Below are 23,837 nucleotides of genomic sequence, written 5' to 3' on the forward strand. Positions count from 1 at the left end.
AATCCACAGGATGGCTGACATCTGACATTGTTCATTCTCTGCCTGCCTTCATAGAGTTCTTCAGTGGGCTGGATCTGGACCTGGGTCCGCTAACGTTCCACAGCAGTATTCTCGACCTTGTGAAATATGTTCGCCACGGACTTCACCGCCTCAACTCTGCCACCCAGCATTCGTCGTTGTCGTCGTGACCTGTCAGCCCTCGGGAACAGAGCCGCAAATCACCGTGACAACACAGAAGTGAAATTCACCACCAGATAGTGCAGTACTTCCACAATGCAGACCATAATATTACACACACATAGACATACACACACTCATACAAGGGTTTGTCAATCACCGACTTGACACCTGCCAATCACTGCTCATTAATTATGCACACCCAATAGGTCACATGGCTATATTACAGACCCAATAGCCAGAGAGAGTATATTAAAAAAGAATGTTTGGAAATGTAATCCATGAAAAATAGGACAGCTCGTTGCCTACTGAAATGCAATGATAAGGCTACGCAGTTTTCAAAAGAAAACCAAAATTGTTCAGTATTTGTAGATAGCAAAAGGAAAAGTCAGTATTTAATATGCAACCATGATAAAGTTAACACTGTTGGCCTGACAAGCTGCAAAGTAGGCCCCCCTTTCTCAGCACTCATAGCAGACAATGAAATCATCAACTGGTTTACTGAAGTGCAGGTGTCAATCTGGGCACACACAACTGTTCAAATGGGCAGGTCAACAGGTAGATACAGGGCACAGTCCCAGGGCAAACAGGCAGATCAACAAGTAGATTCAGGGCGCAGTCCCAGGGCAATTGGGCAGGTCAGCAGGAATATTCATCAGGGCAGAGATCTAGGGCAAATGGGCCTATTCAAAGGTGGTTTATTTCAGTGTCCTTATCAATTGTGAATACTTTGCCTATAGACTATGGCATATTTGTTAATTTTTTTTGAAAAGAAATAGACATCACTTTGAAATACATTATATATTATATTCATTATATGCACAGAGCAGTTGTATTAATAATAATTACATAATATATTTCATGTGGTTACTCTTCCAGTGTCAACAATTACAAGAAAGAAAGAAAGAATGTTCGTTTTTGACCAGTCTGCAAATTAATTCTGTATTTTTGTGATAAAAAAAAATTGTTGTTCAGATTTCCAGTCGACTCATCTGTACTTTTTATTTCGCTTCATCATCCACTTCCCTTGTTTGTGAACCAACGTATGCAAATGAGATCAAATAAGAAAGCCAAGATTGATTGCCAAGGTCAGAGTTCAAAGGTCAATTTTAGTATTTATTAATTGTTAGACATTCAAACAAGGGTAGAGAGAGTGAATATATTTTTAAAGAGATTTGCCTAATATAAAAAACAAAAAAAATTGAAACTTTTCTAAGAAAACATTGATATTTGTTTATAAAGAGAGTTTTATTAGCCCGGATACTTAGCTTTATTTCGGCACAATCGACAGGGGCCTAGACTTTGGCCTCTGCAAATCATTATTTATAAAACTCGAAACCAGACTTTAGGTGCAAACTGAAGGACAAGTCGCAGAGTATGATTTTGTTGGTAGCAAAATTTTTGTACATAGTTACTATCAGGTTTAAGAAAAGATCACTTTATTTTCTGAGATTCTGTGCACTTACTTACTGATCACAAACAACCCTGTAATATTTTTTTTCAGTATGAACTGATTTCAAGTCTTTTTATGCTTGGTTACTTCATATGTGAGAGTCAAACCTGGCTGATTATTCTCTGCCAATGCAAGTATTGTAAGGTTAATCAATTCCATGAGAATGGGCAGGCTCAGGGGGGATTTCTCTGAAAAGTTCTGCTGTGTGTCAAACAGCGGTAAGAACTGCCGAGTTCTAGAACCCAGCTCCTCTGTGTTTATTGCATCTCCATATTTAACTCAGTGTTTGCCTTCAGGAGATGTGTCAGTGTTTTTGTGATGTACACAGGTTATGTGACAGGATGTCAAGTCTTCAAAATGCACCTTAACCCTTTCACCACCATGGTTTGTCCCAAATCCATTGTTTTCTATGGTAAAGTTGGACCTGTATACAGGGAACTGGGGGTGAAAGGGTTAAGCGCCATTTTACAGGGCTCAATCGGTGGCATTTTTTTGACGGTCGGCAGCTGTGTCCAGGGTTTCACTCCCCATTCATTCTCATCAAGCTTGAATTCTCTGTGGGTTCACATACCAGAGCTACAGCATTTTCGGGGCACAGCAGAAATATTGCTGCAATTGCCCCATGCCATTTACCTATATTTGCAAAAATCTCACAAAAAATGCTGATCGGCCTCACTGTGTAGCAGAGGCCTGGCTCACCTTCTGGTATGTCAACTCATAAGACTGTTCATCTGTGAAGCATACTAGCATGCACAGTCTGGGCAATTTGTAGACACAGTGGCAGCCTAGGTCATCTATGCAGAGCACAAACAAGCTTAGTGTTAGGTAGTGATACTTTACCTGATTGCTGCAATATAAGGGGTACATGCCAAATGTGTGTGCTTCAACTCTGAACCCAGTCCTTTGTACTCAGATCACACATTCTACTTTCTCCCACTCTGAACTGATTCTGTGATACTTAGCTCACACATTCTGCATTTACATGATGGGTTTATCTAACTGCCCTCACTGTACTTTTTGCCATTTTTAGCAAGTTATTGTAGCACCTCAAGATTTTTCAAATGATGATACAGAAATGCCCCATTTTATTTTATGACTTCAGTTGTATTTGTACAACCTTACAAAAACAATCAGTGGGACAACGTTTCATGAAAAATTTAAATTCTGTTTTTCAAAGGTTTTGTCTCAATTTGATCACCACGGTGTACTTGGAAAATGAAATCCTGATTCAAAGTGAAGGGCTGGTACTTCAAAACAGTTGATGGAAAACAGAAATTATAGTCAAGCACAGAATAATCAGGACAGGACAATATCACAAGAGGTGTTTTTTGATTCCAGGTTCTTCATAGTTTAGACAGTCTTTGAAAGAAACATGCATAGAACGCAGTTCTCTCTGTCTTTGTCTCACTGTCCTCTGTCATTGGTCACAATGCTGTCACATGACATACTGTCATTGTCACAATCCTGTCACATGACATACAATCATCTTCAATCACAGAATCACGGGTAAACTTATTTACAATCTGACTCTGTTTGCTTCACAAATTTCGTAAAAAGGGAAACTTTATGATCTTGTACTTTTGAATTATGGTTTTTAGTACCTTACTTACAGAGCTGATACTCTACTGAAAAATCTCTTGTGGCTGTACTCACCATTGAAGCGTTTCATTGTCTATATTCTTAAAAAAATTGTCACTTCTGCATCTGACTATAAAGTCTGCCAAATCTACATTGCACTTGTCATTCCATCTTTTCCATAATCTGAAACCTTTGTTTTCGCTAAATTTTGAAAATCATATCAACATACTTTGATACACGCATCTTGATGTAGCTGAAAATGCATAGAAAGTTTATAATGTACTAAATACTGCAATTTTTCTAAAATTCTGACACACACACATTTGTCATGTAAAGCACACCATCTCAACACTGCTATTCTGCAAATACAGTACTCGATACAGTACAAAGAAAATCTTGAGAGGGAAATTCTAGGCGTTGATAAAGCAATGAAAGGAGCTGGGTTCACTTAGACCACCTGCAGTTTTTGCTCAAAATTTCTGTGGTACGGTGATCTATCAGATATTCATATGTGAAAAAAAAAATGCAACTGAGAATTTCAAATGCTTGAAAAAATTTACATTATTACATCGGTTGTGCTTGAAAGATACTTTGCTAAAGAAGGCACATGAGTGAGAAGCACACAGAAAACGATTGCATTGTCAAGTGAAAATGAGTTTCACTGGCTGGGAGTCGTGTAAGGGGTCAAGCAGGTTCAGATTTTATGGTAATGACATGCAAATGATTATGGAAAACCTTGATTCTGATTGGTAGTTGTCACAGTACCTTTTTTTGACGTATAAATAATGAATCCAACGACAAAAATGAACTCAGGAGGATTTTGTATATATTAAGCTTGAACAGATGGTTATCTGGTAAGATCTGCCCTTCACAGCGTGTATTACTTCGAAGACAGAGTGATCGCTGAAAAGCAAATAACAAAGATGACATTCCGTGGGGACATTGTGACTTCAGAAAGAATTTAGCATGTACACACGATTATTTTTTTTGTAGAACTTATCTATGGACAAAGAAGTTGTGTATTTGATTGTGTATTTTGTGCGACCGTCTTTTGTAAGGTATTGTCTTTATTCCGAGAAACTATTTATGTATCAATGAAAAAAAAAATATGTATTTCTTTCTTGTACATATGTACAATTGCCAGATACAGTAGAATGCTTAAGTTGACACAGGTAGTTTACAGACAAAGTACTAGCCTTACAAGGCACAAAAAAACCACTGCAAACGTTTACCGAAAAAGTTGATGGGAAAGTACATTTGGCAATGATTTTTCTCAAGTATCCAAAAAAAGGCTCAAGTGTATGTATATTGAAAATGGTTGCCAGCGTAGCCCTGCCAGTCCCCCTTCCACTTATACCGTCACCTTTCCCCAATCCTACCCCCTCCTCTTTTGTCAAATTCATCCCAGAACGACATTTTCATTGAAAGCCAGTTGGTCGTTCCAAGGTGCAGCAAAGCTTGGAGGGACTGGGAGAAAGATGATTTAAAAAGTATTCCTGTTGGGTTCTTGATCCTTTGACAGGTTATTGTGAAAATATCCTGAGTTTCTACAGACGCATACTGTTTTCTGTATATTCACAGATCACTATTGATATCCAAAACACTCATTAAAAAGTAGACACAGGCAGCAACATTAATTCCCAATTTCATACTTTTTTTTTGCTCATGATTCTGTACATTTTGAAGGATTATTTTTGTTTCCTCTTCTCTAACCTGAAAATGTAAAAGCTACTTCTTGAAGACATTTACTGTTCACATTTGCTCTTAACTCCGTTCTGAGCTGTTTACTTTCTGTGAAAGCTTTCCAAAATTCAAATGTAGCCTTGCTTCATAATTTTCTCTCGATTTAGAACCACCCACCATAGATACACATACACAGGGCAAAGTTTACTTTTTTCCAGTGTATTTTGAGTTCATTGTTTTTTTTCCGATGAGTTTTTAAGCAGTGAGCTACCTTTGTGATGCACCTCAAGATATAAAATGATGATATTGTCATTTCACTGGAAAGCCTGCTAACAATCTGTATGCATATCAGTAAACTGGTCACCATGGCAAACTTTGCAATATAATGATCAAACACAGACGTGTAGCAATTCTGCGAATCATGACTTGGAAGGGAGATAAAATTCAGAACTCCACAAATGTTAGAAAAGTTAACATATCGTATGTTCATGTGTAATAAGTACAGGAGTTCTGTGTTTTGTCACGTTTGGCCATTCTGTAGATGAGGCTATAAGACTGCACATTGTATGATCAAATTATTGCGCTGGTTATTAAGGGTGTCCAGAAGTCCATTCACATAATTTTGTAGAAAAGGGCATATCAGGCATTTGATCAGGTTGTGGCTAAACCGTTTTGATATTTTCATATTCCTGTTTCCATTATCATAATCGTCATTTTGAGATCATTTTTTTACAGAGCTTTAACTCACAAATGCTTGTCAGTTTTCATTTGAATTTCCACACCAACTTTCGCGTAATCAGACATCTCTCCTGAAGAATTTTGGGCCAAACCTTCCCATTGCAGATATCTGAATTACACTAAGGGGTGCCATTCACGACAAGAAACATACCCCTTAGCGTAATGTTTGACTGCAATATGGCATGGCGTAACCCCCATTGTTCTTCAGTCTCTCGCCAACAGGACACAAGTCTGCCAAATAGAGAAGGGGGGAAAAACTGAACTCCAGAAATGTTTACTTCACTCGTTGATTCAGCTTCCGTGCCAAGAAGAGTGTAATCAAGGCTTTGGACTTACTTGTCCAAAACATGAATCTCAAAAAATTACAAAACATAAGAACTAGACATCACCACTTGTTTGCCTAAAATTTTCATTGTGAAGAATTCTCCATCCAATGAATGGAATATCAAATACTTTTCTTTAATTTCTTGACCAAAAACATGTAAAAAAATTAAAATGAATATTAAATATATTAGCCAATGAATTCCTGGCAACAGAGAGAGTGTCATCAAATACCTAATTTATTAATGTACATTACTGTGTAAATTTAGACCAAAATATTTTAAGACAAAGAAAACGAATTGCATCGACACAATCCTGCCAATTTTTGTATATTTCAAAAAATTCACAACTTGTCAGGAGGTTGTTTTGTAAGCAACTGTGCTTTATCCAACACTAGTGTACAAAACCAGTGATCAGGCCAAGGGGGATGTTTGTGGAATCAAATAACCACCAACTTAATGGGTGTTTATCTCCAAATAATCACCTACTTAATGGGTGTTTATCTGTCAACAGTCCCAGATATAACAGAGATTATTAACACAGCCAGACTGTACGGTTTTCTCAGTTCCCGAATACCCTCCTGCCAGAAGGGATTAATGTGAGAGAAAACCCACATGCCATACGCTGCCTCCATATTGTTTTGAAATATGTTTAATTTACTTGTGTTTCTGCTGAAATTTTTGCATAAGCATCGTTTAATTCTGCTTAATTCTACACTTGACGTACTATTTTATCTCTCAAATGAATTTTTTTCCTGTGGGTTCGTAATTGAAAGCTGAATGACCTTAAAAAGCTAAAAAAATGTGTATATTTCGGTAGCTGAATCGTCATGTCCATTTGTATATTTTTATGATATTTTCTCCAAAAAAAACCCAACCCTTTGTAAGGATTAGATCTGTGCAAGACGCAGCACTGACATTGCCTTTGTGCTTGTTTTGTATTCTCTTTAGAAAAAGAAACCAAGTATATTTTCCCATTTCATGTACAGAAACCTGCTGAGCAAAATGGATTGTAATTGTTATTTTTCACCTTCTCTGTATCCTTTGTTCTATTTGAGAAGGCTTAGGTTTAAATATAAATGCAATATGAATATAAATTGTTGAAAAAAATTCTGATCTCTACAACCATATGTTCATTATTATTATTGTTATTAAACAAGACACCTTAAAGTGTGTGCGTTTTCATAAATTACCGGTGCCTTGGTGTTTATTAATATCAGTCTCGTCAATGTTGTGTGAGTGCAGTCTGTGTGGAGATTGGGGTGGAGTTGGCGTTTAACCCTTTCACCACAATGGTTTCGCCCAAACCTATCGTATGCAGTGTTGATTGTGGACTTTTTCACAATGAATTGGGGTTGAACATGGCTATTATCTTTGATGCCATTGAAACAGACTGTTCCACAAAATGTGCCTTGTGTGCTTTCTCGATCATCAGACAGCAAATCAATCAAAACTTTCAGAAAGATTTCAAAGTCTGTTGGAAACGGGAAAGCTTACTGAATCTGCAAATCAAAAACTTTCAAATAGCTGTACAAATCTTTTGTACCAATAAACGAAATCCACTGGTCATATTCACTGGTATAGCGGCAGTGAGCCGCTGAAGCACCGCTCACTTGACACCCGGTATTGATACAATTGTGTGATTATCAAGTGAAGCATTGCTAATCCGGAAAGATGTCTCTGTCGTCATCTTTGACAGAAAAATGTATTGAGAAATAATAGAGAGAAAGGGTACTTCCTGGGATTGCAAACCGGTTCAAACTGGTTCTTTGATAATGGAACCAGTTTGAACTGATCAGGTATCCCAGAAAGTGCCCTTTCTCTTCATAAGAGTCAACAATAAAGTGCCGGATCAATATAATTTGTATTCTGAATTACTTTCCATGTTAAGCCAAAAAAATTCTAAAACTGCCTCTTTGAAGTGCTCTCAATTTTGTTCAGTAAGGGTGCTTCCGAGATGCTGCACATTAGCCCATTAGCTCATAACTTTCAAGTACAATTTGTTCGTTCTCATGGGTGACCTAATATTTAGATTTAAAAAGTTACAAAGCAAATGTAGATATCCTATCATCGGAGTGTATTTTGTATTCCTTTTCTTGCAGCAAAAGTTCTGATTTCACAACAGGGATCTGTCGATAACCACACAACACATTGTCCAAATTATGCAGGCTTGAATTAGTTCCACCAACACAATTGGAACTTATTTGAGATAGTTGGATAGTGAAGTAATGTCGGTTTAATCTGCAAATGTAAGCTCATCTGCTTTTCTTTTTAAGTTGTACATTTTGTTTTATGAGTAATTTGTAATATTGCAACATTCAGCTATAGGGCACCTAAAACTTTTGAGAAATTTGAACAATATGAAGATCCAATTCTCCCAAATTAGTTCCAATCGTGTTCAACGCTCCGATGGAATATAAAACAGAACTTGCAACAATCATAGAAATAAGTCGTCCCGTCATATCCGAACCGAATTTTATAAAGACAAACATCTTGTATCCATACAGTCAATTTTTTTCACAAATTATTAATACTACAATTTGTCGTCTGGTGTTTGAATGACTACAACTCGGTTCTAGATATTTCCTCAACTCAGCAGCTGATCCTAGTAGGTTTCTTTTTCCTGTCTTACGACCAGGAAGAATTTTTGGATGAAGTGTGATACACCATCTGCCGGGAAATGTGTAAAGATGATGAGTTATCATGGTAACGGACAACATTATCTTGGTGTTGCTTTCATTCGACATGTATTTATCAGAGAAAGTGGGAGCATGTTCCGTGGGGTCTTGTCAAAATGTGCGTTCATGTTAGAAATATCTTTCTGCACTGGTATAAATCTTTTACAAACACCGGATTCAAAATGTTTTCAATCAAATATGAGACAGAGAAATGCTACATGTTCCATCTTATGCAGTCTACGATTTCTTTCTCGTTTGTGTACCCAATATTTTTGTTTGTTTGGTTGGGTTTTTTTTTCTTTTTTGATATTAAAACAATGGAATAAATACTATAATTGCACGAGAGAGCTGCTACGGAAAAAGACAATGATATTACCGCAGTCGCAAAGTTACACCAAAGACGAACTTATAGGGCCGTAGCCTGAAAAACTCTAGCTATCCCCCCTCCCCCTGCAATTTAGCCAGGCTGCGGCCCTGACTTTGATCATAATGTTGGCTTTTAAATTCAAAGAAAGTAATAAGAATCAGCAAGAAAGAGTTAATTAAAGTTACCCACCCGTTACGTCGTAGAAAGAAGACGGTTTATTTTTCCACTGACCAAACAGATAAACTGGAACACCTGTCAGTATGATCGCCAGACCGATACCGGTATCCACTGGCGCTGCTATCATGCCAGTGACAATCAGGTATCCCGCGATAATAACAAACGAAATCGGAACAAAGAGAGGCACCTACAGGTAAAGTAAAGGCGATATAATTTTTTGCATTTTTCAGTTGTCATATTCACAATGTCTTTTGTCGGGTTTGAGTCAGAGACACTATTGTCAAGTGAAACACAAACACAATGTAAGAAGCCGCACCTTAAAAGGACGATGGAGTTCTGGTTTTTTCCATCGTAAGTATAAGAGAGCCGCAACTACCATTTCGTTGGAAAACCAGTTGCCAAACGATATGTAGTTCAGAAGATTTGCAATACCGCTTCCTGCAACAGTCGATACCGCCACTACCAGCTGGAACAATGGTCCATGATGGGAATCAAAGTAGAGAAATAATCAAATAAATTAGTAAAATCGACTGGCAATATCTTTAGAATCGACTGGCAATGTCTTTGCACGCCATGTTTCCACAGTGAACTCAGCCTACAGAATAGCGAGATCAAGAAAAATGTAAAGTAACAGTCATTCGACTCCGGCTCATTATATTCCTCGATTCATAAATTTACCTCAATAGTTCCTGTTATATAAAAAGACACACTCGTTTCACCAACCTACGCTACTTTTTAAAGCAAGAATGAGGAAAATACATAAATAAACAGTCACGCTTTTATGTCAAAATGACCTAAGGATAGAATAAGGTTTCAGGAAGTTGTCGTATTCTGACGGTATTCTATAGAACGTCACATTTACAATATCAAGACAGCTCATGCGAGGAAAATAACGAAATATGAAATGGTTAACATTCATATTCATCATTAATTTAAAAACTACGTTCAAAACACTAACCAGAGTAGCAACTGTCGACGTCAACAAAGCCGGCAAAGGCGTCCTGTAGTCTATGTGCACCATAGACATCGTTGCTGGTAAGTAACCGTCACGAGCACACGTGAAATTAATTCTTTTTGAATTAAAAGAAATTGTTAAAGAACAAGATATCAGTATAGTAATTGGTATCATTGGGTGTATGAATAATGCTATTCTTATAACTGCTTCGATCTCACTCATCGGGAAATATTTGTCTGGCGTGTTCGGCTTTGTGCACAGATTAAGATGCCACAGTATTGCATCGCCCCGATTTGCAAAACGTCTACTTTGGGGTCCACTTGGTCGCAAATAATACAAACTTTAGTTAAAAAATATCTCCAAGGCATTGCTACTATTTGCTTCTATAATTAGTAATTTCACTTTGAAAGGCAACGTTTCAGCAGTTGTTCTTGGTTGTTCAAGATGTCTATAAAACTACACAAAGTGTGACAGTTTTCTGACGACATCAGTTTTCGGACATTTACGACATGTTGTTCGTTGTACTCACTTCGCTCCGTATTGATAGCGTTTTACAAGTCATGTTACCGCGTATTTAGTAAGGTGACACTGCTGTCCCGTTTTGAATAGTTTTTTTTTTCGGTAGAAGCTATTTCGGGCTACGAACCGCGTATCAAGTCAGGTGACACTGCTGTCCCGTTTTGAATAGTTTTTTTTTTCGGTAGAAGCTATTTCGGGCTACGAACTTGGCGAAGTTACACACCGTACGATACAAGGTGTCGAACGCAACACACAGAGACAGCTCTTGTCCGATATGTAAGCACCATACACGTCGAAATATAGTTGCGTCGTCCATAGATTGAACGTAACTAATTTATCACGAAATTTTTACAAACAGTTTTCTTTACACATCGAAATTGAAAATAGGGGGTTTGAAGTTTCAAAATATCAATATTTAGCCCCTATAATCACATTCCAAATACGACGTCCGATTACTGCGATAGCAGTCCGATTACTACGCACTCAACATGGGGTCAACAATTTGGCAACTTTGACCCCCTAAATACCACTTCCGTCCTGTTAAAGGTATACTGTCACCTGTTCCAATTTTGCCACAGTTACCATGGAAAGAGAAAATCTAACCAATCACAGATTTCAAGCGGGTGGCCGCTTTTTAAAAACAGCGCCCTCACATGGGCATTTCGAATACCAAGGAACGCCCCTGTGACCATATAGGGGCATATTAGATTACAGGTGACTGTATACCTTTAACAGTTTGAGGATAAACACAATAAAGTTTCAAAAGGTAGGGTAATAAGATTTCATAGTGCTCATCATTTATGAAACCACAGTAACCTGTGATCGGTCTATTTCGCTCGGCGTCTATGCCCCCATAGACGAGTGTACACATGCCTGAGAAACCACAGAGTAACCTGTGATCGGTCTATTTCGCTCGGCGTCTATGCCCCCATAGACGAGTGTACATATGCCTGAGAACTAGTTTAGTTTTGACCAAATTTGGAAAAGTGCCTGGTCACGTGACCATAGTGTCGTCTGCAGTTTTGCAACAATGGCGGGTGACTAGTACGTCATGTGCGTCCGGGATGAGCGACGAGCCACTTAAAAACAGTTTTTCCAACATTTTCCAACATTCTATCAGCGTAGGAACTTATTACTGTCGTAAACAGCTCTAGCTTTTAAAAACATACACTCTGACGTCACTTTTGTCGATTCGGTGGGGACGAGACGTATCTATTTTCTCGTCACGTGATGTATTCTGGCGAATCGCAACTGAATGAGCATGTGGCGTGTTATTAAAGGGCCATTATTTGTAACTTTTGACCATTTTTTACCTCGGAAAATTCCATGTTGGTGGCTCATATTTGTTGCAAAATGTTGTTTTACGAAGAAACAAACATGATTAGTGATGTTATAGCCACATAAAACTGCTAATTTTTGTTCAAACGTGTTGCCCTTCCGAGCTCATTTGTTGACGTCTGGCATGCTCAGCGTGCTGGGGAGAACGCAGATATGGTGACGCCGCGATCACGCCAGATGTACAAGTTCACGTTTATTGCGGGATCAAAACAACATTGCGTCGAGGATTGCCAGACATCTGGCTACGCAACGTGCTCGGACAATGGACTACGACGTAAGTGCCGGGCATAAGTAATGAATATTTATTTTGAAATTGCTGTAAATGGCTCGCGCAGGTGCAGAAGAATGCCTACGTTGCAATCCGCGTGTCAACAGAGTTTGTATTTCTGTCCGGACAAAAATTGAAATTTTCGTTGTAAAATCACATGTTATTTAGTTGTAGGGCACGTAATGTTTCCGAATAATATGCGATTCTCTGTTATTTGACAGGCTATTCAACATGAGCCAGTGATCATTTCAATCAAAACTAACGGAAAAATCGCCAGAAGATACAGCTTATAGAACTTTAAACTAGCTACACGCTCATGTTGTATTTATATGTTATAGTTGTTAATGTGGTTTGATATTATGCACCGCAACAATCCATTGTGACAAGTTCACTCGGCGATTTCTCCACAGCGGTAACGGTGGTACACTTTCTTCCAAAAAATATTCTAAGCATACTTAGCAACATCCTTGGTTGCACTTGAATCTTTTTCGTCGATGAGCTTTCCAAGTTTTTTCGCTGTTGGAATAGAAAATCTTGTTGTTTTAGAGAGAGAGGCTCACCGCTCATCCTGGGCGCTTACTGAAATCACTAATGTATTCAAAACGTAAAAACAAAGACCCTGCCGCCAGCACGTCTGACCGCAACTTTTCCCGGCTGTCAGCAAGACTTGTCAACCGAAAACATGAACCCGCCAAATTCAAAACATCGACGCGCGAAACAGAAAAGTTTGACTGCCAAGACCAAAAACATAAAACCACGCCCACCTTCCAAACGCCGACCACCGCACACTTACACTGTGTTTGAAGCGTGTTTGTGCACAGCTTTTCTCTCGATTTACTTACTGGTTTACTAGACTTGGTTCAAGTTCATGATTTGTGAACGTGTGAGTTGGGTGAACCCTTGGAATGCAATGATTTGTGTTCTGTTTTCATGTGAAACGTGTGAGTAGGATGATATGAACGCGTTGAGTGGGGTGAATGCGATGCAGGGAAGTTTCATCCGGCACAAACTAACTCACTGTAGCTGCACAGACTAAATAAAAACGCGTTTGATCGCTACGAAAACCTGACCTGGGCTGCCAAATTTTACACGATGAACTTTTACAGATCATTTTATTTTTTGAAAATTCACCGACTTGAACCAATTCTCTGGTTTACCTTCGTCCTGTGACACCCTAATGGCTCAAACGGAGATTTAGGAGTGGGAAGACAATCTTGCCCGAGTTACAGGATTTGATTGTCATGGAAATCTTACTGCGTGGTGGGATAAAGTTACTGGCAATTTTCTCGTCATTCAGAGAGGTGGCGAAAAGTTCCGTTTCAGCGATCGTGGGTTACGAAATTTATGGTAACGCTTTTGTATCGTGTAAAGCGTTAGATATCTCTCAAAGAAAAGAAAAGCGACCTAGCGGCCGATATAGCTCCGCTGTGTTTATGTAGAGAATAATTATTTTGACACATGTTGATTAAGAAGGTGGAAATCTTTGATAGCTCAATGAGTGGCCAGAAAAAAGTGGCTAAAATAGCTGCAAAAATACACAATCGAAGATTTCATCATACTTTGAATATATCACATGGGATCATCCCTAAGAACATGTCAACCAAAGCTATCTCATGAGTAATTTTTGGAGAATAAAATTTTCTGACCAAGAATGGCAACAATTGCCCCCAAAAATAAAATTTGCAGATTTCATCATAATTTCAAAAGATCAAATTTAGTTCATCTATAGAAACCTGTATACCAAATTTCAAAGCTGTTAGAGCAGTTATGTTATGCTATGTTATATCAATTTATTAAAGTGTCATGTGTGGTCTTAAACAGCTTGGTTGCCTCACCCAGCCCCAAGGGCTTACAAGACACGAAAACAGTATATTTTGAGAAACACAGTTTTTAACCAAAAATGGAAAAAATTGACCCAAAAATTCAAAATTGCAGATTTCATCATTATTTCAATAAATATTATTTAGTTCATCTATAGAAACCTGCATACCAAATTTCAAAGCTATCAGATGAGTAGTTTTGGAAATACACATTTTTTGACCAAAAATGGCAAAAATTGCCCCAAAAATACAAAATTACAGATTTCATCAGAAATTCCATATATATTACTAAGCTCATCTGTAGAAACCTGTATACCAAATTGCAAAGCTATCAGACCAGTACTTTTTGAGAAACACATTTTTTGACCAAAAATGGCAAAAATTGCCCCAAAATTACAAAATTGCAGATTTCATCATAATTTCCACAAATATCATTAAGGTGATCTGTAGGAACCTGTATACCAAATTGCAAAGCTATCAGATGACTAATTTTGGAAATACACATTTTTTGACCAAAAGTGGCAAAAATTGCCCCAAAAATACAAAATTGCAGATTTCATCATAATTTCAATAAATATCATTTAGTTTATCTGTAGGAACCTGTATACCAAGTTTCAAAGCTATCAGATGAGTACTTTTGGAAATACACATTTTTGACCAAAAATGGCAAAAATTGCCCCAAAAATACAAAAATACAGATTTCATCAGAAATTCCATATATATTACTTAGTTCCTCTATAGAAACCTGTATACCAAATTTCAAAACTATCAGACCAGTACTTTTAGAGAAATACATTTTTTTACCAAAAATGGCAAAAAATGCCTTAAAAATGCAAATTTGCATATTTCTGCACAATTGAACAAATCTGAAATAGATCATCCCTAGGGACATATGTACCAAATATCAAAGCTATCTGACTAGTAGTTTTGAAGTAGAAGATTTTTAAAGATTTTTTGACAAAAATCGACAAAAATGCCTTAAAAATACAAATATGCAAATTTCACCACGATTTGAACAAATCTGACTGAAGTCACCCTAAGTAAACTGCATATCAAATTTCAAAGCAATCGGACAAGCGGTTCCAGAGAAGATTTTTTTACCAAAAACACCAAAAAATGCCCCAAAAATACAAATATGCAAATTTCACCACGATTTGAACAAACTTATGTGAGGTCACCCCAAGTGAACTGCATATAAAATTTCAAAGCAATTGGACTTGCGGTTTCAGAGGAGAAGGCAATTGTTGACGGACGAAGGACAACGACGGAAAATCAACCTATTTGATAAGCTCTGCGTCGCTGACAGCGGAACTAAAAATGACGAATATGGCAATAGTGCAGAAGATGCATGTCTCAACCAGTGCCGTCGCACGAGGTGTGAGAAGCCGATGGTCAGTTTGGGAATGGACTTTTAAAAAACTGACGCCAGGAGCCTATGAGAAATTCACCGATGAGAATATTGCTAACTGTGATGAATATGTGAATTTTTTTCTGAACAACACCCAAACAAAATCCAGTTCTTTGATTTCCAGTTCTTGCATATTTCACAAAGTCCTAGTCCCGAGCCATGCTTCTAGTTGCTTCTCCCGCGGCGTGTCGATGTTCTGTTCGGGTAAATCCTGTGCATCGTCTCACAATTTTACAATTTTCCAAAGATGAACGACAGAATGGCCGCCGGCCGCGCCAGTCGACAGGACCATAATGTCTGAACAACGTCTGAGAAAGTGGTTGATCGTGAAATTTGAGGTCAAAATTGGAGGCGTGGTTTAACAGATTTGCTTTGGCGGGTAGAACTTTTCTATTTCGCGCCACGATCTTTTGAGTTTGGCGGGTCGATGTTTTCACTTGACAAGTTGAGTGACAGCTGGGAATATCTTGCGGTAAGACGCGCTGGCGGCTGGGCCTTTGTTTTGACGTTTTGAACACATCAGTGATTTCAGCAGTACTACCCGCCGTTGTTTCAAAACTGCAGACGACACTACGGTCACGTGAACGGGCACTTTTCCAAATTTGGTCAAACTTATTTTCCTAGGGAAATATTTTTTTTCAAAAATACCCTCTGACGTCACTTTTGTCGATTCTGTGTGGACTAGACCACAGTCCCTTGGTGGGCTATTCAGCTCTGGGACTATTCAACCCATAGACGAGTGTACAGAAGCGAGGAGGTGTTTCTCGCTTCTGTACACTCGTCTAATGGGCGAATAGTCCCAGAGCTGAATAGTCCACCAAGGGACTGTGACTAGACGTATCTATTTTCCCGTCACGTGATGTATTCTGGCGAATCGCAACTGAATGAGCATGTGGCGTGTTATAATGAAAGTTAGATCATAAGCTCATCGTCAGGGACCAAAAATTTGATCTTTTGAGGTCCGTCAAGATTGAATAAAATCTGCAGGACAAATAGAAGCAAAACTTAAACCTGGTAGCTGAAAGTATTTAGAATTCTATAAAGATGTTTTGCATTATGCTTTGCCAATCCCGAAACATTTGTCAAAAGAACTGTTTCAGTGAAAGATCTCTTCGTTCAGACATGTGAGGTTATAGATTATGCATCGGACGTACCTTGAATAAGATAAGATTTGGCCATTGAGCGCACCAAATATCGACGTTGCAACGAAAATAGGGATGATCCAAGCAAAGGAACCGAAGAGATAATCTGCGAATGTCTGTGAAAGAATAGTCGGAGACAGTTACATGAGAAACCCCAGTCACCTGTGGTCTATTCCGCCCTGCGTCTATGCGCCCCATAGACGTGTGTATATATGCTTGAGAACTTCTCAGGTATATATAAACACGTCTATGGGGCGCATATACGCCAAGCGGAATAGACCACAGGTGACTGTGTGAGAAACAGATGTTTCACTGACGTTAGATATGGGTAGTCTTTACAGACGAAAAATATGAAACAACAACAACGACGACGACGACAAGTATGACAACAATAACACAACTTGACAAAATTTGTTCCCTTTGACTTCCAAAGTGCAAAAGCACCAGTTCCCAAGAGCAAAATAATGAAGTGTATTCAGTGTACCTACCACGCCGACAGCGTTAGATGCTAAGAGTTCTTCGGCGGACATCACCGTCAGGTAAGCAATGTTGGCCGTCACGTACAAGACGATGATGGCGATTTCAGACAAAATGACCGCGATCGGGAAATCTCGCTGTGGATTCTTCAACTCTTCGGTCAGCATGTTCAAGTGTACCCTACAAAACACAAAATTATTTAACGGCGGACTAGTCTTGACCAGGGATCATATGTTCAGCAACGTGTCTGTAGGAGGATAAACACGTTGTTATTGAAGTCATGTACAAGAACAAGTATGAGACTTCCAGAAGACGTACGTATATTCAACTTGCTATTTTATCAAGGTCATAATAGAAAGCTAAACTGAACGCAACAGTACGTGTAAAACGACTGACTTTCTTATCTGTATAGTTTTTGTGAGATGTATGACGTACCATCCTCCATATGCAAAGAATGCCTGATAAAAAGCCAGCGAAACATTCATTATTGACGTCGTTGATCCTTCGAAAGCATTTTCCAGATATTGTGTCTCTCCTATAAATGAAAGACAACTCGTTCTTGTGAGTCGACAAGTTGAATAAGACCGGGTAACTTTAGAACCCATGATTGAAAAGAGATAAGATTTCCTATAGTGTGTCTCAGAGTTTAAGAGTGTGTCAGATAGAATGTTTACTTTGAAGGCGGGCAAAACACGGTCGAAGAAATTTTCACAAACAAACCATTCTTTTTGTGTGGTACTAATGATGTAGATTATTGCTATTTATATATGATACAGATAAACATATTTGCACTAAAAAATGACATAGTATTCCAAGAAATAGACTCAGTCCAGCTGCATCTATTGAAGTCACCAGGAAGGAGCGGGAGTCAGTACACCAAAGTCTTGACAAAGTGAGGAGAAATGATGGACTTATCAACCAGTTACTGCAATCTTCAGTTTCTGACATTTTACTTTCCATCCAGACCTCACACGATCTAGGTTAGAGTGGTCCCTTTGACAATTTACCCGTTTTCACCTTCACATTTTCATTTTTAGACTCAAATTTTACACCATATCCGTACTTTTAATCTCAGTGTTTTATTTTTAACCATTTTATGAACTGTTTGTTGTATTTTTGTTTGTTAGGCATTTACCTTTATGTGCACATGGTCATTCAATTTTTCGTTAATACTTTCAATTTTACCCGCTTTTATCTACTAGTTTTTACTCTGATGAAGGCAATCTGTGTATTGCCGAAACGTCGGTTTTTAATGAAGATCATGTTGAGATTGAAGAAACTGCATGGTTTAGTACATTCAATATTTCTCCTCACTCAAAACAAAATTCGCGCGTAAAGTTTGTATATTCGCCTTCTCATTATGTAAAGAATTTTAAAATTACGAAAACGAGGCAGTTTGCCTACCCTTGGCAAGCTGAACTATTCCAGCGACGATGATAATGGACAAGCCTATCACCTTGGCCGCCGTGAATATGTTCTGGACAGACGTTGCAGCTTTTACACTCCGGGCATTCACGAAATACAGAAAAACTGTGGGCGGAAAGAGAAAGCGAACGACAGAATATTTCTGAGTGATCGTATCGTATTACGGTAGCCTAGAAAGAATGCGCCTCGGGGACAGATATTCGGACTCTCAAACTTTTACAATTCTTTTCTGAGATGCCACTTAGAGCTCTTTTTGTAGAAAACTCTTAACTGTATTTGTTTTTCGAAAATTGTAAATTAGATTTTCCTCCACAGGGGTGGCGGCCATTTTGAATTTCAACTTGAGGTAAATCTTGCGTACTTTGTATCTGTAGTACCAAAATTTGCACGGTGACTCCCGATGTTTAGTCTTGATTTTGAAAGATAACGGTTGAAATTTTCCTTGATGAAAGTTTGAGCAAAAGTTCAAGTCTTTCACTTTCGAGGCGCATACTACCTTGAGGTGGGTATTGCCGATGCTGGTAAGCTTATACGTTAAAAGTCCCTGTCTTTTGGAAGTATGTCATGATTGTTGGCATATTAGGACTGCCTCGGAAGCTGCCTCACCAGTTTAAGTACGGCCGCAATCATAAAAGTTCTGATATGCACAAAGGATGTTGGGATATGTTATGCATGGCCATTGACCCGCAATTGTATGGGTCTAATAGGCGCAACCGCACATTACACGAATGCACTGGCATGACAAGGTAACAACATCGTAACGCGCTTCTAATCAGCTCAATACAAGTTGCTAATCCATGATTAGAAATTATAGAAACCGTAAACTGAGATAGGGATTTTCGCCCTGTTTTCAAATCTCTTCCGGAAGAGCGCACCCTATAGTGTTTCCCGATTGAATCACGCCCTGTCCTTGTAAATATTGCCTGTCACAACTGCCAAAGATATCTGAACGTCGATTCGACAAAAACTATACAACCGATCGATAACAACCTCTGACAAGCAACTCTGAGCTTTATCACCAAAAGTAAACATACAAGTTGTTTATACACCCACTGGCATTACGATCAAACATTCTTCAAATTGTAATTCAGTAAGGAGGTTTAAACAAATTTCGCAGTGCAAAATGTCAAAGATAAGTAAACGATTCAGAACGGCCGAGTAGAACCGAACTCTCAGTAAAACAAAAGAGGGGCGGAGATTTTTCAATGTTTGCATTTTGATCGGCCTCTTTATAATCAGACAGATCTGAAGTCAGATACAATCGATATTAAATGTGATTAGTGTCTAATTATCTAACAAGGACTATAATTTTTGTACCATATATAAATTAAATTAATTAACTAAATAAATCACTTCCGTGATAATGTCTGTTTTTGTGCATCTTGCAATCTTCAGACAGATCTATATTTGATTTGCCGTGGTCGATTATTGCCAGAGCATCGAGTTACTCTGACATAAGCAAACTATGTAATCATTTCCTGTCCGAACTGCAAAAATTAAATGTTGATAAATGTACACTGTTATATAAACTCTCTGAGCTGGTCTCGAAATCTTGCCACCAAACAAATACAACTTATTTATCGAACTTCAACACCACCTAAGACTTCTAAAATGGTACGTGCCAACCACAAAATATATATATCGAATTTATATTCCACCTTTTGTTTTACCTTTGCTGCCGGGGGGGGGGGGAGTCACCCAGTTTTCGAAAGTTGGAATGGGGGGGGGGGGTCAGCGACTTTTTGAGGTCGGCAAAAAATAATCCGCCCCCCCCCCTCTGCCGAAGAAACTGACCAGTCCCTAATTTAACGTCATTATTGCATTAAATGATTCTGTCTAAAACTGTTGTTCTCTCACACTGGGTGTAATAAAAATACTTTGAACAAGTATATGAACAAAGTACTGTAAAACCAGGTGTCAGGGACCTTACCTGCAGTAGCAACGGCGATCATAATCATGGATGAATCGGGAGGATCGCATTCAGAAAACAGTGGTTGGGCCACGTACCGCCCGAAGGTTATACTCAATACTGCTGCAGAGGCTGGTCCTGATATGAAGCCTTGGGTCCAAGCCACCAAAAATGCCAACAATGGTCCAAACGCCTCATTGACGTAGGTGTAATCCCCTCCCGACTTCCCGAAAGTCGATCCCAGCTCTGCGTAAGACAGTCCTGCGAGTATTGCTATAACTCCGGTAAGTGCCCACACCAGGAGGGCTAAACCGACAGATTCCGAGTACTGTAGGACGCCCTTCGGTGAAATGAATATGCCCGTCCCGATGGTACCGCCGATGATTACCGTAATACAAACGAGCAAGCTCATCTGTTTTTTTAGCGCCACCTTTTCCTCGTCGTCGTCGATGGCTTGATCGTTGGCTGTCGCTGTTTTCTGTGGACGCTCATCGGCCATCATTCCATGTAGTTTCCTCTCCATGGAGTAGAGTAATCTTCTGTAGTCTATTGCCTCTATATTCCACGTAATTGTTGCAAGGCGCCACTTCAACTTCCCAAGCCTTTATCAACGCTATGCTGTCATCACAACGTCATAACCTGTCATTTTAAGAAAGGTAATGTTCACAAAAGATATCATTTTGCGCTTTATACCTAGGCTTTCTCCCTCCAAAAATTAAGAAGACCAACTTTTGGACAGCAATTTCAAAATCACCGTCAGTTGTAGTGCCAACAATAAAGATAAATTGTTTTAACAGGGAAAAATCAAACACTGTTCGACAAAAGATCCGATTCCGGGAATAACTCTTTTGATTGAGCGTATTTTCCGCCCATTCCTGATCCGTTAAGGTGTGGGCTTCGTGGACAGTTTTATTTTTTTTGTAAGCAATGAACATTAGTTACTGCCACGCCTTAACATTTAGTTCACCCACTTAGGGTTTAAGGTAGTATGCACCTCGAAGTGAAAGACTTAAACTTTTGCTCAAACTTTTCTAAATGAAACTTCCAACCATTCTCTTTCAAAATTATGAATAATTATTGGGGGTCACCGTGCAAAGTTTGGGACTAGCGAAACAACTTACCCAACATTTTGCGGTATTTGAAATTCAAAATGGCCGCCATCCCTGGTTAACTCTATGGTTGAAAATTAAATTTTGGATTTTCGAAAAACTAAGACGGCGAAAGTCTTTCTTTCCCTATGAGTTTCAAAATGAGCCCCCACAAGTGGTACATCAGGAAAGAATTGTAAAAGTTTGATAGTCCAAATATCTGTCCCCGAGGCGCGTTCTACCTTCAGCTTATCATTCAGTGAAGGCAAATCTTCGATTCTTGATGAAGTAGCCGTATCTGCAGGGTTGGGTGATTCGATGAAAGTTCATAAGTTCTGAGAGTGCGTATTGGACATACTAAACCAACTGCAATGCACAGCCGAACATCGATTTGCAGTTCAGTAGCATACTTTCGTCGGAAATACCCGCCAGACTTCCCCAGAAGGAAAATAAGTGTAAACTTACAGAATGAAATCAAAATTACCTATAAACAACTCCGTCCGAGACGTACAAGGTCAAACGATATTTGAAAATACCGTTATTTTTCAAAAGGTCTTTTCTTCCGTCGACTGACTTCAAGGATTACAAGAAGAAACCATCAAAAATCACGCGTTCTTAAGGTTTTTTTTCGATGAACAGCGGTGAAGAAATTTCTACATGATCGAAGTCCTTGACCCCTTTCTTGCCTTGCTCCGCGTTGACGTTTTGTGGCCACTTGCAGTTTTACTGTATACCTTTTTATCAGGTAATCGTGACTTTATTTGGTTATTGATGCCATGTGACAGAAGCAGTATCAGCTGATTGTTTGCATTATGTTGCTTTGATGCATATCCGAACCACTTCAGACATGAAAGCGTTCGTAATTGGCAAGCTGCCGTTGAAACAACAAGTTTTGCCTACCATACTAGTCGGTCTCAAAGGCTTTAAATCGAAGGCAAATGGCCCTTTCGGTAGAATGCGTCTAGGAGACAGATATTTGGATCTTCAAACTTTGACAATTCTTTTCTGATCTGAGCTTTTTGGGGCTTATTTTGAAAATTTTATGCTCTCCATAGAGTTGACATAGGGAAGGCGGCCATTTTGAATTTCAAATATCAGTAAATATTGTGTAATTTGCTTCTCCAGAACCAAAATTTTTACGGCGACCCCCGATTTTTATTCTTGATTTGAAAGAGAATGGTTGAAAGATTCCTTGAGGAAAGTTTAATTCAAAGTTTAAGTCTTTAACTTTCGAGGCGCATACGACCTTTAATAATAGACAAATGTTTCGATTCGTTGAATCTTTTATATTAATATATATATCTCAAAAGTTAAATGATCGACGGTTACGACAAGTTGGCTCAGTTACCGTAAGAGGAGGGGCTCTGAGCCGCCTGTTCTACACGTAATTCGCCGCCAACCAGATACAATGTGCCCAAGCCATAGTCCTGCTCAGAATGTAAAGGGACTAACGTACTGGCAAGAATACGTTGGCACGATTTCTCATCATTTCTTCAATGTTTTCATTGGATCTCGTGATTACTCGTCTAGCCACATCAATAGACGCTTACAAACGACTTTTACGAAGTTTTAATAACATGCGATCTGGACTCGGACACCGTCTAGTTTACTATAGTAGATCCAAGCACTGGCCGACTTCGGATTCCAGGATGATACGCGTGTTGGAAGCAACTTTTGCAATTGTTGGGATATTTGGGTTTCATTTGTTGAAAGAGAAGTTTTAAGAGATCGAATAAAATTACCTTTTCATGATCATCCTGGCAGATCATTAAGGCAGTATGTGCCTCGAAAGTAAAAGACTTAAACTTTCGCTCAAATTTTCCTCAAGGAATCTTTCAACCATTCACTTTCAAAATCAAAACTAAAAATCGCGGGTCACCGTGCAAATTTTGGAACTACAGAAACAAATTGCCTGAGATTTACCGAAATTTGAAATTCAAAATGGCTGCCATCCCTGTGTTAACTCAATGGAGAAAAATAAAATTTTCGATTTTCAAAAAAAGAAGACGAGGAAAGTTTTCCTTACGCATAGGGCTTCAAAATGAACCCTCACATGTGGTAGATCAGAAAAGAATTAAAAACGTTTGAGAGTCCGAATGTCCGTCCCCAAGGCGCGTTCTGCCTTAATCTTTTTCAAACTTTACAGTACAAGGTAACTGTAGAATTATTGCGACTATACTGCAAAGGTCAAGTGTTTTGCCTCAAGTTGACGCTGTTTTCGGGACCCAGAAAGTACCTTCCGTTTGGTCATGGATTCGTTTTCTGTTATCAACCTGCGTAAATTTACGTCTGTTCACGCAAGGTGGAGAGTTGAGTC

General features: G+C 38.8%; 2 protein-coding genes across 3 annotated transcripts in view; one reads left to right on the forward strand and one right to left on the reverse strand.

Moving 5' to 3' along the window:
- The window catches only part of LOC139131114 (AF4/FMR2 family member 4-like), a 239,244-nt gene extending 232,106 nt beyond the window's left edge, over positions 1-7,138 (forward strand). For both annotated transcript variants that reach the window (XM_070697063.1, XM_070697064.1), the window contains exon 19: positions 55-7,138. In XM_070697063.1, coding sequence (XP_070553164.1) covers positions 55-188 — 134 coding nt within the window. In that variant the 3' untranslated portion in view covers positions 189-7,138. The remainder of the gene's footprint in view (positions 1-54) is intronic.
- Positions 7,139-8,158: 1,020 nt separating this feature from the next.
- Positions 8,159-22,522, reverse strand: LOC139131115 (cystine/glutamate transporter-like). The gene is made up of 9 exons (XM_070697065.1): positions 20,454-22,522; positions 18,503-18,628; positions 17,534-17,633; positions 17,110-17,278; positions 16,634-16,737; positions 10,130-10,241; positions 9,488-9,637; positions 9,184-9,358; positions 8,159-8,619 (listed from the first exon to the last, which is right to left on the reverse strand). Exons 1-9 carry the CDS (start codon positions 20,953-20,955, stop codon positions 8,555-8,557), a joined length of 1,503 nt encoding a protein of 500 aa, XP_070553166.1. The 5' UTR covers positions 20,956-22,522; the 3' UTR covers positions 8,159-8,554.
- Between the last annotated feature and the right edge of the window lie 1,315 nt (positions 22,523-23,837).

The sequence above is a fragment of the Ptychodera flava genome, chromosome 4 (genome assembly GCF_041260155.1).
Source record: "Ptychodera flava strain L36383 chromosome 4, AS_Pfla_20210202, whole genome shotgun sequence".
NCBI lineage: Eukaryota > Metazoa > Hemichordata > Enteropneusta > Ptychoderidae > Ptychodera > Ptychodera flava.